Genomic DNA, 13,841 nt, shown 5'->3' on the forward strand with positions numbered 1-13,841 from the left:
TTTAAAAAAGAAAACTTATCTTTCTTTTCAGTCTCAAATAGTTTTTTCTAAAAGCTTTTGATTTTTGCCTAAATTTTTAATGTCACTTTCCCCTAACTAGCATCTCTCTTTTCTTTTTCCTTTTCTTTTTCATCTCAAAGTATAGGCTAGGATTTTAATTTGGAGGTAGGTCATTCATGATAAACCTAGGTTTATCAAAATGCCTCAGATGACATATTGTATATATTACAGTACTGGGTAGTCCTCTGGTTAAATATATTTAATCAGACTTCAAGACCTAATCTGGGTGAGCTTATCTGCTTTCTCCATTTGTAGTTTCTTTAAAATACTGAGATGCCAGAAACAATTCAAATAATATCTAGGGCTCAGATCATAGCAGCATAAGCACCTAATATCTACTTGACTTTTTAAACACACATGACATTCTGTCTTGATAAAAATTGATGTGAAGTATTTGAATCATTCAGTTACTTATACCAGTTTTGTGAAGAGTAGAGTCTCGAGAACTTACTACATTATGAATTATGTTTTATTAATAATAAACAGATCAATCAACATATAAAATTACAGTTATTGTAACTTTAGGTATCTAAATTTCATTTGATTTGACATTTGATTTATAGAGACCAAAGGAAGATAAATGATAATTATAACAGTTTTCAACCTATTACAGTATTAAAATGGTGTTAATAAGACTCTCTGAGAAGAATGTACCGAAACTATTCTATTCGTGGTACAATGAAATTGCAACTAGCACCAAATTCAACACTGTTTAACTTTCCACATAACATTGTGATTTATCTTGATCCAAAATTATCAAAGAGGAGGTACATTGAAGTTACCAGAAAACACTGACTTAGAATTAGCATCTGTCTTAAAGGCTTATTTGTGGGAAGTAGTCTGGCCTTATTCAATAGATCACTGAGAGGCCTTAAAACAAATCCTGGAAAAGAATTATTATGTGCCAAGTACATAAACAACAGAAGACTTTGTTAGGTATGAACCAATTAGACATGTTGTTGAAAGCCATGTCTGACTTAATGCAATGCCAGCAGTTTAGCTATATAAGGAACCAAAGAGATAGCTAAAACTTTATAGAGCTAAAGATTTGCAAATCGCCACTCTGTCCAGTTTTATCCTAATATAAAACCTGGGTTTTCTAAACATTTAAATATTTGCTCTTTAAGGAGAAAGAATGTAGTCGTGTACCTTAATCATTAGAATCCTGGCTAATGATTTAAGAGTCTGAAGCTCAAGGAACTTATCATCAAAAGTTCTTGATATGACTTTAGAGCAGGTCACATCCTGCTCTTGAATTTCCCTTCTCTTCTTTTTGTTCATGCCTCCCCTTTACAAGGCATACTCAGATTGCTTCTACAGAGCTTTAATGTTGTGTTTGGAAAATCATCAATTATGGTGAATGTGTTTGTACAAAATGGGCTGATGCAGAAATAGAAGTGTGCGTATGAAATTTAACAAGATTTTTAAATTGAGTTAACCAAAATTGACTATATCCATTTGTTTAGATTTACTAAATAAGTTTATAAGTTTATTCATATTCTACTAAATAAGTTTATTCATTCATCTGCCCTTCCTTCCTCTTTCCCTTCTTCCTTTCTTTGCTCTTTCTCCCTCCTTCCCTCCCTTCTTTCATTTCTTCCATTTATCTGCCACCTACTCACCCACCAGTTTGTCCATCCATTCATTCATCCTTTCATCTGACTGTCTCTCAGTCAGTCCAAAAAAGTTTTTTATTTAGCACTTATGTGAACCAACCACTATGCCAGGTGCTAAGATTTCAATAGAAAACAAGATAGATTACCCTGCCCTGTTGAACTTATATTCTTGGGGTGAACACAAGCAATAATCAAGAAAAGAATAAATAAAATAATTGCCAATTGTGATCCATAGTATGAATAACCTCAACACTGTGTTAATGTGTAACATTTTGTTTATTTGATTTCTGTTGTCTCAGAAAATAGGCATGTGTGCAAGTCCCATTGTAGGGCTCTTATAATGGACAGAAAGGCAGTTGTATCACAATTGTTTATCGGCTTACCCCAAAGACCTAGTTTACTTCCTAGGCCTTTCTGATTGGTATTTAATATGTTAAAGATTCCTAATTGGTATTCAATATGTTATTACTATTGTGGATTTGTGTATGCTCTCAAGCATTTATTGTAGTCCCTGAGTAAGAATTCAGAAATTCATGTTTTATTTTATACTTCACTCTGGATTGGAGAGTAAAACACAAAACAAAATGAAAATGTTTACCACAAATAGTGTAAAAAGCATGATTCTACAAGACTGTTCAGCTCTCTTGTAAAAAGGCCAAATGAGAAAAAAGAAATAGCAATAATGCAAGGGGAAAGAAAGAACTGTTCAGTGCCACTAAATGCTGAGCAGTTTACTCAGGGTTTCATTAATGACCTCGCTCAGAGCTTCTTCCTCTAAGTGCTGGGTCTGGGCTGGCCTCAGAGCAGAATCAGCTCCCTGTGGGCCGCCTGAAGCACCTGTCGGCACCTTGCGGTGCAGGCCTTCAGTTCCATGCTGTGTTCTTAGAGTCTTTAAGTAACAGGAATAGTTTTTTTTTTTTTTTTTTTTTCTTTCCCTTAATATCCCTTTTGCTTCCTAAAATTCTGTTCTTGCCAGTCAGAATGGATGGAAGAAGTTGATTTGACAACTGTCCAGGTACTTATCCACTAAGTGGCAAGGCCCAACCTGTCTTTTGTGATAATGTGTAGCTCACTGAATTTATTCCCTCTTGTCAGGCCTGGACTTGGCATTCACTTATTTTATTATGGACAGTATATGAATATTAGAACCCCTGTGGATTTATTAATCTTCAAGCTCATATTCACATTTGACTAGATCAAGCTGTAGTCTCCGCTTCTGGCTTGAGCCCATTCTCAAAAATTATGTGCTTTAAGACACTCTTTGTTTTCTTCAGTGTGAAGTGTACCTTATTTTAACTTTTTTGCTATTAGTAAAAATCAGAGATAAATGAATTCAGCATCAGGGATCCAGTCCCTTATGGCCAGTTTCTATATTGTCTTCCAGAGTTGCTGTGTTCCAAATCAGTTTTAATCAGAATTGGAGGTATGCAAAAAGGTTTGAATGAATAAGTGAGACTTCTTGGGTGATGATTAAAAAAAAATGTTTTCCATGAGTTTTTAAAATTCATGTATAATACCAGATTGCATTTATGGTATTGTATCTATGTGTCACAGGACTAATTCCATCACTGTAATATTCTAGGTGGGTCTCTTGGGAAGAACTGGATCAGGGAAGAGCACTTTGTTACTGGCTTTTTTGAGATTGCTGAATACCAAAGGAGAAATCCAAATAGATGGTGTGTCTTGGGATTCAATTACTTTGCAACAATGGAGGAAGGCCTTTGGAGTCATACCACAGGTAAGCAATACAGAAGGACTTAACTGGTAAAAAAGTGACTAAGTACATTTTTCCCGTTATTTGACACTTGAACTCAATAATTCACATTTCCCTGCAAAATATATTCCCTTTGTATTGCTGTCTTTTTTTTTCCTTTATGCAATCTTTTTTATAGGGAGTAAAAGTTATTTCTAGAAGTTTGGAATTCTCTGACATACAATTGTTGAAATATTAATAACTTTGATAGCTTTTTCCAGAAGATATAAGCCACAGTAGGAACATGGGGCTTTTGTACTTAGCAACTTTTTTTATTCCTGCCTCAATGGTCTCCAAGTTAGCAATCACAGCAGATTGAGAAATGTTTTCCAAGACGTAAAATATGCTGCTGAAATAACAAACTCTTCGAAGCATTACATAGTGGAATTGAAAATAGAAAGTGTAATGATTGTTTTTTGTTCTTTGAATAGAATGAACCATGTCAGATTAATCTGTAGCTTTTTTCAAAAATGTCAGTCTTTGATTTGGGTTACAAAGGATCTTCAGCCTCACTGGTTTAGTATCATTCTATCTGTGTTATTGTGCAAAGGGCTTTTTAATTATGTAAGAAATAGCAAAAGTTCCACTTTTCAATGACCTTAATGGAAACCAAGAAATGTCTTTACTGGGACCAAGTCTGAAAGGCATGAACTGTATATCTACTAGTATTTGTTCTCATCTCTATGGATGTTGTCTCTGTTTTATGATCTCTTTGTACTAATGGGCACTAAGTCCATTCCACTACCATGGTTCTAACAATTCTCTGCTTTTAACACAAAATTAAAATGCCAGGAGCATCTCTGGGTAGATGGATTACAAATCTAACATGAGAAAATGGCTTGTATTTCCTGATAGATTACCTCTGTGGAACATTTGCCCCTTTCATCTAATGAGGCACTAAATATTGTAACTGCTAGACAGATGCTTTTAATTCATTTGTCTAGACTTTGTCATGGTGCCAGAAGCTTCATCCTGGTTGAACTTTTAAAAAACAGTATTGTTTCTTCAGAAAAAAAAGAGGGATTGTTAGTGGGTGTGAAGATAAAGAAACACTGGGAATACAAGTATCCCGTGGTGACAACATTAGGCAAGATAACAATGTTGAAGAGCTGGGGATAGAATCTGGTTGTCTAAGAAGCACTGCCATTCAATTGACTCTCTGTTTTCAGATCCCATTTTATTTATTTATTTTTTTCTGATCCCATTTTAAACTACAATAGTGAAGCTTTTGTTCTTTTTTGTTGTTCTTGTTTATACAGATCTGCTCGTTAGAGTAATCAAAGCTCTGAGAAATAATTTCAGTTTCTTTGGGAATCCTTTTGTTTATCTTACTTGTGATGGAGAGATTTTTGTTTTATTATATGTTCTATTTAGGGCTTCCCAGGTGGTGCAGTAGTAAAGAATCTGCGTGCCAATGCAGGGGTCGAAAGGGATGCAAGTTCCATCCCTAGGCTGGGAGGATCCCCTGGAGAAGGAAATAACAACCCACTCCAGTTTCTTGCCTGGGAAATCCCATGGACAGAGGAGCCTGGCAGGCCCCTGTTCATGGGATCGCAAAGAGTTGGGCATGACTGAGTTACTGAACACGTACATGTTCTATTTAGGAACATATGTAAAGCATGGAGGAAAACCAAGTAGGCTAGAGTTATGAAAATTTTTTATCCTGACTTTCTGTCAACATGAATCTTCCAAACTTCCTTTTCCCCTCTTCCATGGCATCAAGTTTTATTATAAACTAAACAAGAAATACTTTAAGCTATGCCTTTATAAGTGTGTGATCATGCTAATAATAAATGTTTCTCATTATACATGTTTACAACCCTGGTTTCTGGGACAGTCTTCCAGTATCACAAGGATGTCTGTAAGACAGAAAGTATTATTTCTTCTATAGTGACATCTTGAGAATGATAAATGAATGCCCAAGAGAGAAAGAGGGCAAACTCCTCAGACCTTTTTAACATCCAAATCAAGAGATGCTTTGATTTTCCCAACTTTCCTTTAAAAGTTCAAATTAAGTAGTTTTTTTTTTTTCTTTCCTAGAGTTTTATCTTTAAAATGTGGCAAGAAGAAATTAAAAATCCAGGGAGTATTTTTCTTTGCTTTTCCATCTTTTTTTTTTTCTGTCTTCCTGACCTTGCAAGACCATAGTTCCCCAAGACCTCTGACACTTGAGATATCAGAGATCTCTAGGCCAGTTAGTCACTTGTTTCCAGGTACATGAAACAGGACACTTTGAACAGGAAACTTATCTGTCCCTCAAAGTGACCCTGAGACATCAGCTGTGGAATCACAAGATATCTTTAGTTTCGGCAAGTTCTTACAGTTTGTGTGTGTGTGTTCTTTCCTCCTGTAGCTAGAAATCTTAGAAAAGGTACCCAGCGTGGAAAACAGTACATTGTGTACATTTTGAGGTGGCGCCTTCTTGAATTTGTTCTACTTTACCTCTAAGCCCTGAGAGCTTGAAGAGGAGACAATGAGGCCTATTGTCAGAGTCCCATTGACTTAGCCAACTGAACACCAAGACTTAAAATTGTTCATTCTCCTTGAACCTTGTTAATCACTTAATGCAAGAAAAGCAGAAAAATAAGTTTATTCTTAAGCTTCAAATACAAATTTGAAAGGCTGCAAACTATTATTAGGGGATGACTTGGCCTATTCCTGCAGTGAGATTCTTTGATCTGAAAATAATCTGTACCAACACAGTGTAGTGTCTTTTGCTATGAGGGCTATCAGATAGGGTCAATCATGTATCCGTAGAGCTGAACAATGATATTGTATGTGCAGAACTTCTCATTCAATTTCACAGTAATTAACAATTTAATACTTAGTTATTAAGCTACTTCCACATGCTTTAAGTGATAATAAGTACCATGGGTTCTGTACTTAAGGTATAAGATGTTGAGGTCTCAGTCCAGCCCATGAGCGTTCGGTGAGAACTCATTGATTTAAGTCAAGGATTAGAGGAAGAAGCCAAAATGATAACTAGAGGTAACTAAGTGTATGGTGAACAATGAGAGCGAGTCATTCACATGATGAGAGAGAATCCAGCTCCAAGCTCTGTCATGGCTGCTTCCACCACAAACTGTATCCTTCCCTCTTTTGCTCCCACTGCTGTGCTTTTCTCATCTTCTTAAATTCTCTGTTGCACACAGAGTAACCTTTCTACAGCACCATTCCAGCTCTGTGCTTTGTCAAGTCAAAAACCTTCTAGGACACCCCTCTCTTCACGGATAACGTCCAGATTTTTCCATTTGTGGTTTAGGTCCCTGATAATCTGGTTTCAACAACCTTTCTAGTCAGATCCACCACTCTTCACACCCGGCACTTTGAAGTTTCAGTCAAGCTGGACTTGCTGTGCCATGGGAGATACCTCAGTTTTCTCGCTCATTCCTCTGTCCCTGCATTCCCTCTGTCTGAGATGACCTTTCTTCAGCTGAGTCACTTTGGCATCTCAGAAGTTAACTCTGCCAGGTGGCCTTTTCTGACTCCCTCCCTTCTCCCTTTAAGCCTGACTCTAACCCCAACTCTCCACTCCCACATCCCAGGCCCAAGTGGGATCGAGAACTTTGTTTATAAATCTCTCCTGGCACTTCTCTATGTCTTGTATTGGAATTATTTATGTATTTATTTAATTTCCACCCAGTATTGTAAACACTTTGTAGACATGCTAATTAAGGAAGCAGATTTAAACACGAAGTCATCAACAATCAGAAGATTAGCAAGAAGGCTGTAGTAGAAATACAAAATAAAACATAGATTTTTTTTTTCCTCTTACTGTTTTTTCTGTCTCTTATATAGCATATACAATAGCTTGCATGGTAGGAATTCATTACCCATATTTTTTGGCTGAGTCATGAAATGCTTGCTCTCATTTCAACAGGTTGTTGTTCTACCAGTATCTTTATTTTACTAGTATTATAATCTTTGGCAAGTTACTTAATTTCTCTGAGCCTCAGTTTCCTTGTCTATAAAATGGGTATAATGGTAGTAACTACTTTATTGGGGTTTTATGAGGATTAAATGAGTAAAGGAATAAATAAGTTGAAGTGCTTAAACTACTTCCTTGCATGTGTTAAGTGTAATACTCTGTTGTTCTAGTTGTTACTTTTATTTATAGTTCCTTGAGAATAGGGATCATGTCTTTTTCATTTCTGTATTGGAAAGGAAATGGATGAATGAGTATTGACAGTTTCACAGAGAAGATGATGATGAAAGTGCACTTTAAAGGTCAGAAAATGTCTTGGTTTTAGAAAGGTTGGGGGCAGGCAGTTGTGGAGAGGATATTCCAGGATCCCAGAGAGGCACATTATAAGCCACTACAGAGATGACAACTAGAATAAGAGTTGAGGGACAATGGGCAGAGAAGACCATCTGTTAGGAAGCATTAGGAGAAAGAGGGAGACTTGATTCACACTAAAGTGGTCTAGTGAGGAGTGGGTTGACCCTTCCTGAGTTGGGAGGTAGGTTGTAAAGGGCAGCAGAAGTGGAATTCAGCAGGCAGGACAGGGAGCAGGGAGATGGGCTCAGAAACTCCCTACCTATGATGTGTAAGAGCCTGAACTAAAGTGAATAGGACGTAGGGCGTTGGGCGTGGAGTGCCGAATTTAATGGACAAAAGGAAAATGACTGGTGTGGGTAATAGTACAACACGATTGTACTGTTTCTGAGCCTAAAAATTGGAAATTTGTGGTAATTTACTTAGATCTGGAAATCATGTTTTGATGTTATTTCTAAAAGTATATATTAAAACATTATAGTGTAAAATGTTGTGAAAAATGACTTTACAGAAACATAATTTGAACATGTTACAAGCAGTCATTTAACGAATGATTTGTACATCAAAATTATAGTTATTTTTATCAACCTTAAACACTTTTGACTAATAAAATTCACCTAGTTTTTGTTACTCGATGTTCTTAAAAGCAAAGCAGGGTTTATTTTTAGACATTCTGTAATGCCACCTTAGGATCTCGATTTGTTCATATTGGATGGATTTTAATTGCACAGATTTAACTTATAATGGAGTTTTGCAGACATTGCCAAAAGGTGAGATCACAGACACTTAGAAGTATGATGCTTATAAGTATTTGAGTCGCATTTTAATAAAACTGTACATGGTCTTTGTACATATGTATATACACATATATGTATGAAGGTATATGTATATATATTATATATAACATATTTTATATATTAAAATATATGTAGGCTTTCCCATTTCATGCTAATGGTAAAGAACCTGCCTGTCAATTCAGAAGATGTAAGAGTCTCAGATTTGATCCCTAAGTTAGGAAGATTCCCTGAAGGAGGGCATGTCAACCCACTCCGGTATTCTTGCCTGGAGAATCCCTTGGATAGAGAAGTCTGATGGGCTGTGGTCCATAGGGTCACATAGAGTCAGACATGGCTGAAGTGACTTCGCATGCTATCCATACACATATTTCCCTTATGAGTCAAAACAAAACAATACTATTCTTAAAGATAAATCATTCCTCCCACTTATTTAATCTATCCTACATTTAGTAACCGCAGAAGCCAAATGCTTTTTTTCTTTTCATCTGACATCCAAGACTAAGGCATGGTGCCTGTTGCTGTGATGCATGACCAGCTCCGAACATTCCACCCAGGCTTGCCATCTCATCTCCAGTTGAGTGGTTGAGGCGTGAGCTTCAGGGAAGAGATAAGTCAGGTGGTGAACGATGGTGCTCTCTTTGTTCTTCCTTGAGTCCCAAGTATCGCTCTTTGTAGTGTACATACATGACTTTAAATAAACATCAAATATTTGTACATTCTAATTTTCTGACTGGTCAACATTTTCTTGAAAGAGAAGCGGAAGATCATTGTGATTTATAGTTTCAGGGTTTTTTTTTTTTTGTTTGTTTTTGCTGCACAATCAGACCATGCCACCTTGGTCAAGCCATATAACTTCTCAGGACCCTGGCTGTTTCATTCATACACCAGGGAAAGGACATAAGTGACCTCCAAGGACATCTCACCTTTAGAGATGAGTTTGTAGAAACACAAATTTCAGTAGTATAGAAAACAATAAGACACCCACTGGCACCCCTTGGAAAACAAGTGAGTGACAGACACTATTTATAAGATGAGAAGGGCATGTTTGATTAACTGTATGAAATTGAATTCCAGCTGAACCACTTCAGTTTTTCTTTAAAGTTAAACTGAAAGTATTGATACTTTTTCTATGCTAGACTATAAACTGTAACAAAAGACCTATAGAATTGGTCTGTCACATCATGTTTATTCGCTTTAGTCGTGTCCGACTCTTTGCGGTCCTATGGACTATAGCCCATCAGGCTCATCTGTCCATGGGATTCTCCAGGCAAGAATCCTGGAGTGGCTTGCCATGCCCTCCTCCAGAGGTATGCCATGCCCTCCTCCTCCAGGGATTGAGCCCAGGTCTCCCACATTGCATGCAGATTCTTTACCATCTGAGTCACTAGGGAAGCATGGTATCAAATCCACTACATCTAAAACTTTTGGATGTCTGAAAGTGAAAGTGAAAAGTGAAAGTGTTAGGCACTCAGTTGTGTCTGACTCTTTGCGACCCCATAGACAGTAGCCCGCCAGTCTCTTCTGTCCATGGAATTCTCCAGGCAAGAATACTGGAGTGGGTAGCCTTTCCCTTCTCCAAGGGTTCTTCCCAATCCAGGGATCAAACCAAAGTCTCCTGCATTGCAAGCAGATTCTTTACCAACTGAGCCACCAAGGCTTAGTCTAGCTTCAACAAATAACTTTCTTCCTTCATAATTTTGAATATGTATCTATTTTGCATAAAATTAATTAACATATAATATGTTGCCATATGTTTGATAAATATTGCATGTAAATTATCAGGCTCTTGTGAAAAAAGGTGTACCTTTTCTCAAGTTGTTACAAAGAAACATTAAAGCTTAATGGGCTAGTACTAGTATTCATTTAAAGTCACTGGGTTTTGGTAGCTATTCTTCCATAAGGAAGAAAAATAATATTTGCTGAACTCTATTGATATTTTCATAGTTTTACTTCTTATGTTCCCATCAGCCCATTTATTTATTCAGACAATATTTACTGAGCATACACCATGTGAGGCCTGTGTGCTAATGACAGGTTACACAGCAGTTATGGTCTAGGAGAAGAGTAAGACATTAAAAACAAAATGCTCATAATGCATATTTAATTTTATTAATATTCACTGTACGCTGTGAGAGTAAAGTATAGGTATTATGATATCCTTTATTGAGGCACCTTATTTGGTTTTAAGCATCAGGAGAGATTCTCTGAGGAAGTGACATTGAACTTGAGACCTGAAAAATACAGTTGGCCATAGGAAGAAGACAGGAGATGAGATTCCCATGCAGGAAGCATAGAGCGTGTGAAGTGAACCGAGGAACTGAAAACAAGCCAGGCGGCTGGAGTGCAAAGGGAACAGAGTGGACCAGGGCGCTAGATGAGCCAGGCACAGTGAAGGAGGCTGCACAGTGGTGGGTGTGTAGGTCATCTTAAGGGCGCTGCATTTGGCCCTGAATGTAATAGAAAACAGTTGAAGGTGGTTTTCTTTTTTTAATTAAAAAAAGTTGTTCATTTTTGACCCTGTTGGATCTTCGTTACTGCATTCAAGCTTTCTCTAGACGCGGCGAGTGGAGGCTACTCTGCAGTTGCTGTCCATGGGCTTCCCATTGAGGTGGCTTCTCTTGCTGCAGGGCACAGGAGCTGGGGATGCAGGCTTTAGTAGATCCAGTATGTGGGCTCAGTAGTTGTAGCACACAGGCTTATTTTCCCTGAGGGATCTTCCTGGACCAGGGATCGAACCCATGTCCCCTGCACTGGCAGACAGATTCTTAACCGCTGGACTACCAGGGAAGTCCCCACTGAAGGTTTTTAAAAAAAGGTTAATGACATGATCCAATTTATATTGATGGTGATTTCTTTGGTTTCTAAGCAAGGAAATAGGAGGTTCTTACACTGTTCAGAGAATGATGCTGGTGGCTTGAACTATGTGGTAGCCGAAGCGATAGAGAAATAAATGGCTTTGAGTTTTATTGGGTAAACAATCCACAGGACTGATGATTAATTCCTTTGGGGATGATCAGGGAGAGAGGTAAGTCAGGTATGACTCTGAATTTTGTGGATTGATAAAATGAAGGGCTTCTGTGGTGGCTCAAATTGTTAAAACTCCACCTGCAATGTGGGAGACCTGAGTTCTGTCCCTGGGTTGGGAAGATCCCCTAGAGAAGGGACCAGCCACCCACTCCAGTATTCTGGTGTGGAGAATTCCTTGGACAGAGGAGCCTGGAGGGCTACAGTCTGGTTCAGTTCAGTTCAATTACTGAGTTATGTCCGACTCTTTGTGACCCCATGGACTGTAGCACGCCAGGCCTCCCTGTCCATCACCAACTCCCGGAATTTACTCAAACTCATGTCCATTGAGTTGGTGATACCATCCAACCATCTCATCCTCTGTCATCCTCTTCTCCTCCCGCCTTCAATCTTTCCCAGCATCAGGGTCTTTTCCAATGAGTCATTTCTTCACATCAGGTGCCCAAACTATTGGAGATTCAGCTTCAGCATCAGTCCTTCCAATGAATATTCAGGACTGATTTCCTTTAGGATGGACTGGTTGGATCTCCTTGCAGTCCAAGGAACCCTCAAGAGACTTTTCCAACACCACAGTTCAGAAGCATCAATTCTTTTGCACTCAACTTTCTTTATAGTCCAACTCTCACATCCATACATGACTACTGGAAAAACCATAGCTTTGACTAAATGGACCTTTGTTGGCAAAGTAATGTCTTTGCTTTTTAATATGCTATCTAGGTTGGTCATAGTTTTGTTTTGTTTTTTTTCCCAAGGAGCAAGGTCTTTTAATTTCATGGCTGCAGTCACCATCTGCAGTGATTTTGGAGCTCAAAAAAATAGTCTCTCATTGTTTCCCCATCTATTTGCCATGAAGTGCAATGATCTTCATTTTCTGAATGTTGAATTTTAAGCCAACTTTTTCACTCTCCTCCTTCACTTTCATCAAGAGATTCTTTCATTCTTCTTTGCTTTCTTCCATAAGGGTGGTGTCAATTGAATATCTGAGGTTATTGATATTTCTCCCAGCAATCTTGATTCCAGCTTGTGCCTCATCCAGTCCAGCGTTTCTCATGATGTACTCTGCATATAAGTTAAACAAGCAGGATGACAGTATACATCTTTATGTACTCCTTTCCTGACTTGGTACCAGTCTGTTGTTCCACGTCCAGTTCTAACTGTTGGTTCCTGACCTGCATACAGATTTCTCAAGAGGCAGATCAGGTGGTCTGGTATTCCCATCTCTTGAAGAATTTTCCAGTTTGTTGTGATCCAATCAAGGGCTTTGGCATAGTCAGTAAAGCAGAAGGAGATGTTTTTCTGAAACTCTCTTGCTTTTTTGATGATCCAACAGATGTTGGCAATTTGATACCTAGTTCCTCTGCCTTTTCTAGATCCAGCTTGATCATTTGGAAGTTCATGGTTCATGTATTGTTGAGAATTTTGAGCAATACTTTGCTAGTGTGTGAGATAACTGCAATTGTATGGTAGTTCGAACATTTTTTGGCATTGCCTTTCTTTGGGATTGGAATGAAAACTGACATTTTCCTATCCTGTGGCCATTGCTGAGTTCTCCAAATTTGCTGGCATATTGAGGGTAGCACTTTCACAGCATCATCTTTTAGGATTTGAAATAGCTCAACTGGAATTCCATCACCTCCAGTAGCTTTGTTCATAGTGATGCTTCCTAAGACCCACTTGACTTCACATTTGAGGATGTCTGGCTCTAGTTGAGTGATCACACCATCATGATTATCTGGGTCTTGAAGGTCTTTTTTGTATAGTTCTTCTGTGTATTCTTGCCACCTCTTCTTACTATCTTCTGCTTCTGTTAGGTCCATACTATTTCTGTCCTTTATTGTGCCCATCTTTGCATGATATGTTCCCTTGGTATCGCTAATTTTCTTCAAGAGATCTCTAGTCTTTCCTATTCTGTTGATTTCCTCTATTTCTTTACATTGATCACTGTTCTACAGTCCATGGGTTTGCAAAGAGTTGTACATGACTGAGTGATTTCATTTTCAAAATAAAAGCACTATCTGTCAAAATGGAAAAGCCCAGAGGTAGAGTAGATTTTAGAAAATCAAAAAATGTGACATCTCCCCCATTTTATAGTAACAGTGAAACTTAAAAAGATTGGGTTCTTGTTCGTAGGTACACTTGCTGGGAAAGAGCTGTATTGTCACAGCATCTGCACAAGGCACTCTGCCCTTAGCAAACTTCTGTATTTGCTTTGATGTTTTAATACTTTCAGCCTCTACCTGTGGTCCTCCAGAATGCTGGCATTTTTCCATTTGGCCAAAGTAAAATTTCATATTGTGCTTTTCCATTGAATATGT

At 38.0% G+C, this 13,841-nt stretch overlaps 1 protein-coding gene across 1 annotated transcript in view; it reads left to right on the plus strand.

Annotated features, from left to right (window-relative positions):
- CFTR (CF transmembrane conductance regulator) overlaps positions 1 to 13,841 on the plus strand; it is a 183,942-nt gene that overhangs the window by 152,142 nt on the left and 17,959 nt on the right. Inside the window, exon 24 of the mRNA XM_070476808.1 lies at positions 3,259 to 3,414. Coding sequence (XP_070332909.1) covers positions 3,259 to 3,414 — 156 coding nt within the window. The remainder of the gene's footprint in view (positions 1 to 3,258; positions 3,415 to 13,841) is intronic.

Source organism: Odocoileus virginianus, chromosome 1 (genome assembly GCF_023699985.2).
Source record: "Odocoileus virginianus isolate 20LAN1187 ecotype Illinois chromosome 1, Ovbor_1.2, whole genome shotgun sequence".
NCBI classification, from domain to species: domain Eukaryota; kingdom Metazoa; phylum Chordata; class Mammalia; order Artiodactyla; family Cervidae; genus Odocoileus; species Odocoileus virginianus.